This window comes from Dendrobium catenatum, unplaced genomic scaffold (genome assembly GCF_001605985.2).
Source record: "Dendrobium catenatum unplaced genomic scaffold, ASM160598v2 fragScaff_scaffold_1646, whole genome shotgun sequence".
NCBI lineage: Eukaryota > Viridiplantae > Streptophyta > Magnoliopsida > Asparagales > Orchidaceae > Dendrobium > Dendrobium catenatum.
This window is the reverse complement of record NW_021320108.1, coordinates 454,578-459,557: the sequence shown is the minus strand read 5'-3', so window position 1 is coordinate 459,557 and position 4,980 is coordinate 454,578. Positions and strand designations below refer to the sequence as shown.

The 4,980-nt window shown below is 35.5% G+C and overlaps 1 protein-coding gene across 1 annotated transcript; it reads left to right on the top strand.

Annotated features, from left to right (window-relative positions):
• Positions 1-4,007: 4,007 nt before the first annotated feature.
• LOC110108936 (11 kDa late embryogenesis abundant protein-like) lies at positions 4,008-4,702 on the top strand. Its single transcript, XM_020839801.2, has 2 exons — positions 4,008-4,094; positions 4,343-4,702. The coding sequence occupies exons 1-2, from the start codon at positions 4,008-4,010 to the stop codon at positions 4,700-4,702; spliced, it is 447 nt and encodes a 148-aa protein (XP_020695460.1).
• The last annotated feature ends 278 nt before the right edge of the window (positions 4,703-4,980 follow it).

The window sequence follows — 4,980 nt, the reverse complement described above, 5'->3', positions numbered from 1 at the left end:
AAGTTTTGACCGAACCACTATAAATCTGGTGTGTTCTTTCCTTTATTGCTTCCGAATTTATTTCTACACTTTGATTTCTTTATGGTGAATTGTGGTTTGAGTTTTGTGTTTTGATTGAAAGATTTTTAAAATACTAATTCACCCCCCATCTTGGTTAGCTTTGGGCTAGTTCATAAGAGCCTAACATCCCTAACGAACATTCAAAGTATTTTTTGTTGCAACCCATGACCCCGAGTTTGTGATTTTGATGATGCCAAATAATGAGTGTTTGTTCTAAAATTTCAAAAACAACAAAAAAATTAGAACTCTTTTTTAGGGCTAATTTTATCAAGAAAAAAAATTCAAAAGTAACCATCATGACTCGGAGTAGAAGAATTGGGAACAGAAAAAATAACATTTTTAATCTCATTAAAAGATAAATCATCTATAAGAAGATAAACTAAATCAAGAGGAATATAATTACCAATAGGAATAGAATTAGGCAAAGCAAAAACCAGCTAATGGGAATAATTTTTTTTTTTTTGTAAATGTTGAATAAAAGCATCTGAAATGCAAGAAGGATAAAAAATCAAGAAAACCCAAGTTCTCTTCTATAGAAGAAAGCCATATAACCTGACCTATTTGAATAATCAAAGAAAACCATAAGGCTATATTATAATTAAGAGTATAATTCATGCCTTCTAAATTAGCATTAATTAAGCTTAAGATCCAAAGGGAAATCTTAAATTTTTCCCAAAAGAAAATTTTGTTTTTTTGAAGATCCTCAATATTTTTAGAAACTTTAATAGAAGAAACCCAAGATTGATTCTTAATATAACATTTAAGCTTATGAAGCATAAAGAATATATAAATCATTAATGGGTACACCAAAATTCTTAAAAATAAATCTATGACTACGTGAAGCCAAGAGAGTACTCGTAATAAAATGAGAGTGATCAAAATATCTAGGTTTATCCACACAATAAAAAGAGGTAGGAAAAGCATCCAACCAAAAATTATTAACCAAAACCTTGTTAAGCTTAAAGTGAACTGGGTCATCACATTTTTTATTAAACTAAATAAAGAAAAAACCAATCAAAGAAAGATCCTAAACTCCAATATATTGAAAATGAAATCCTTAAAATTACTTAACTTACTAATGGGGATAGAATTACCCCATAGATTTCTCATTAGAAAACCTATAACAATTGAAATCACCTAAAATCACCCAAGGGGAAGAAATTTTATTAGTAATACCAAAAATATCGTTCCATAAAAATATTCTTCCAGCCAACAAAGTAGAAGAATAAGTAGCAATAATAAAAATATGAGAAGAAGATCCCACCGATTACGAGCCATGAATAAATTGACTAAAGGAAGCCATATGGTTAAAAGAAACTGAAGCAGAATTCCATTTTAACCAAATCCTATCAGGATCCAAGCAACTAGCATTGTTATTGATGCCAGAGCTAAGCTGTTAATTCTCTTAACTTCAGGCTAGTTTACTTTCGTATGGGAGTTGTATGGCCACATAAGATTAGTGCTTTCTTATGTTGTGTGTAGCATAATAGGTTGTTACCTTTATCTATAATTATGTTGCAATGCTTGTAATAGGGGAGATTTTTGAGATGAATAATATTTGAGTTCTTCTACTCAGTTGTCTTTGGGTTCACTATCCCAAAGTTATTCAGGTGGTGATCCCCTTCCAAGGAGTTGTTGGTGTGGGCTGCTAATTCCTGCAATTTCACTCATTTTGTACATCGTCATTTGGTATCAGAGCCGGTAAGGTGCAGGAGAGAGTTTTGTTCGTTTAACTCTTATGGGCGATGGGTTTCTTGTCTTTATCTGGCGTCATTTGGTATCAAAGCACTATTAGACTCAATTCCTTATGTCCCGTAAACGCTAGCAACTTGCCAAAGAACGTTCCTCTCTGCACGTAGAAGATGTTGGTAAATTATTCAGTGGTGATTATTATATCATACTTTATACATATCATTCTAGTGAGAAAAAGGAGGATTACTTCCTAGCTTGTTGGATTGGAAATGAAAGCATTTATGATAATCCTATGATGGCTGCTCGATTGGCCAATATAATGTGGACTTCCATGAAAAGCATACCTATTTAGGGTCACAGTTTTCAAGGGAAGGAGCCACTGCAATTCATTACACTCTTTCAGCCCATGGTTGTTTTGAAGGGTGGTTTGAGCACATGCTACAAGTAGTCAGTGGAAGAGCAGAATGTTAAAGATGAATCCTGTGGCTCTCATGGCATTGCACTAGTTCGTGTGTATGGTACTTCAGTTCATAATAATAAAGCAGTTCAGGTTGAGGCAGTTGCAGCATCTTTAAATTCCTATGACTACTTTCTTCTGCAATCTAGAAATACTCTTTATATGGCAAGGAACATCAAGCACGCTTGAGCAACATCAGTGGGCCACAAACATTTTATAATTTTAAGGAGGGAACAGAGAGCTCTGCTTTTTGGGTTGGTCTTGGAGGAATAGCAATAAAGTTACAACAAATATTGCTAGAGATCCCCATTTGTACACGTTCTCTTTCAACAAGGAAAAATTAAAGGTCCCTGAAGTTTTCAACTTTGTGCAAGATGATATGCTGAGTGAGGATACATTGAAGTCTCTCCTAGTAAGGGAGAATGACACCAGATGGAAATATCCAGACTGGTTTAGTCAACCAAACCAGCCTCCTTATTGTGGTCAGCCGGACATCTTACTGTGAGCCTAAAGTTCTTCCAACCCTGGAAGAATAATACCGGAGATGAGCTGTTAATTCTCTTAACTTCAGGCTAGTTTAATTTTGTATAACATTTGTATGGCTACATAGGATTAGTGCTTGCTTATGTTGTGTGTATCCTAATAAGTTGCTATATTAGTTTATAAATATGTAGCAATGCTTGTCATAGGGTAGATTTTTGAGATGAATACTATTTAAGTTCTTTTACACAGTTGTCTTTGGGTTCTGTATCCTGAAGTTATTCAGCTGGTGATCCCCTCCCAAGGAGTTCTTGGGTTATGCATGGGATGCTAGTTCCTGTAGTTCACGATTTCTTTCTGTCTCCGTTTCACTCATTCTGTCCGGCGTCAGTTATAACTATTTTCTTGCTAAAAACCTCTATGTTTTTCCACAAAACTGGAATCAACAATATTAACAGAATTAATCTTAGCTTCAAGAATGCTAAGAAAATCAACATCAAATTGTAGAATAAGGTCTTAAGAAGCAGAGAAATTCTCCAAACTGATAAAACCTCTAATATTCCAAGAAATAATATTAGGCAAAGAGATTTAATACTTACTTGAATAGCTCGAAGCCTTCCTGGCTTTTTGAGCTTTTGCATCCTTTCCCGAAACTAAAGAATAGCTACCTTCAGCATCTCTAAAGAATCCAATCCAGTAGATTGCAAAACATGAATTTATTATTAATGGTAATATCCACCGCAACTTTTTTAGGAGAAGTAACTATAATAGAAACTGAATCTCTTTAGATTCTAAAAGGCTTTTGTCCAGTTCCAATACTAGTAGGCTTCGCTCTCAAAGTAGCTAATCAGATTTACTCTATTAGTGACTAATCTTCTTTAATATCTGAAAAACCCTTAATGATTCATTAGTTACAACAAAAGAAAGATTTAATTTTATTTTTTATAGAAATTGTTATTTATGCCTTATCTAGCTAGTATTAATTTTTTTTTTTTCACCGTCCTTACCCGAAAAAACAAATACATAAATCCGGCTCTTCGAAACAGTCACAAAAACTTCAGCCGTTCCTAAGTCAAAATCGTATGGCGAGGATTGGTGTTCTTGCTATCTCGGCACGTCATAAATAAAAAAAGAACCATCCATGACGTGCACCCTAACGTGGCGAGTCTCCCCAGCAATGCTTTAGCTATATATTGACCAGCCCATCTCTGAACTCCCAACTTGCAATCTACAAGTTTTTGTGTATTATTCTGCAGTTGTCAGAGGAAAATTTTTTTTTTGGGGAAATCAGAGGAAAATAGCATAGGATCATTTCGTGATGGAAGCTGGCAAGGAGAAGGTCTTGAATATTGGTGCAACTGCAAAGGCTGGCATGGACAAGACGAAGGCCACCGCTGAAGAAAAGGTTACTTCTTGATCCTTCTTTTTAGCTTAACCCATAGTCAAAAAGATTAAAATACAAGTCTTCTTCCAAAAAGAGATAGGTTTGATTGAATCTAAGCATGTCGAATCAGGGGAGAAAGGCCGGTTCAGGTAAACAATTGTGAAAGGCTTCGTCGCAATAATTATTAATTCCAGTTAAAGTAGAGAACTGGCTAGAATTCTTTTTACCACTTTCCAGAAACTTTCATCAGTTAGCTATTCTTATCGTAGATCGAGAGAATGAAGACCAGAGATCCACTGCAAAAGGAAGTGGCGGAGGGGAGGAAGCTGGAGAAAATTCATCAAGCTGAGCTGGCGAAGCAGCAAGCTTACAAGGAGAACGCGATACAGAAAGGTGAAGGAGAAGGAGAAGCGCACCACATAGGAGCCGGCCACCAAACCGGCTTGGTTGGGCACCACGCAGGAGTCGGACACCAGACAGGCTTAGGTGGGCACCGAACAGCCGTCGGACACAAAACCGGGTTGGATGAGCCAACAAACGGCGGGACTGGCTTTCATAGGACTGATGCACCAATTGCAGACACTAAAATTATCCAAACTGTACAGGAAACTGGCGGTGGATTGTACTAAGGGATATGCTGTATGCATCTACCACATGGTTTATATGACGGTTTTATTTATTTATTTTTATTTTTATTTTTAATATATGACGGGTTATAGGAGTTGGCAATAAAAAGGGTGAATATGTTTTTTGTGTTTTAGCTTGCAATATTTTACGTGAAATTGGGTGAAGGGTTAAGAATTTATTAAAGTAATCCCTTATTTCTTATTTTAAGTCTTTATTTTGAAACCAAATTTGAATATTTAATTTAAGATCAAAATAAGATTAAACCAAAAGTAATTGATGT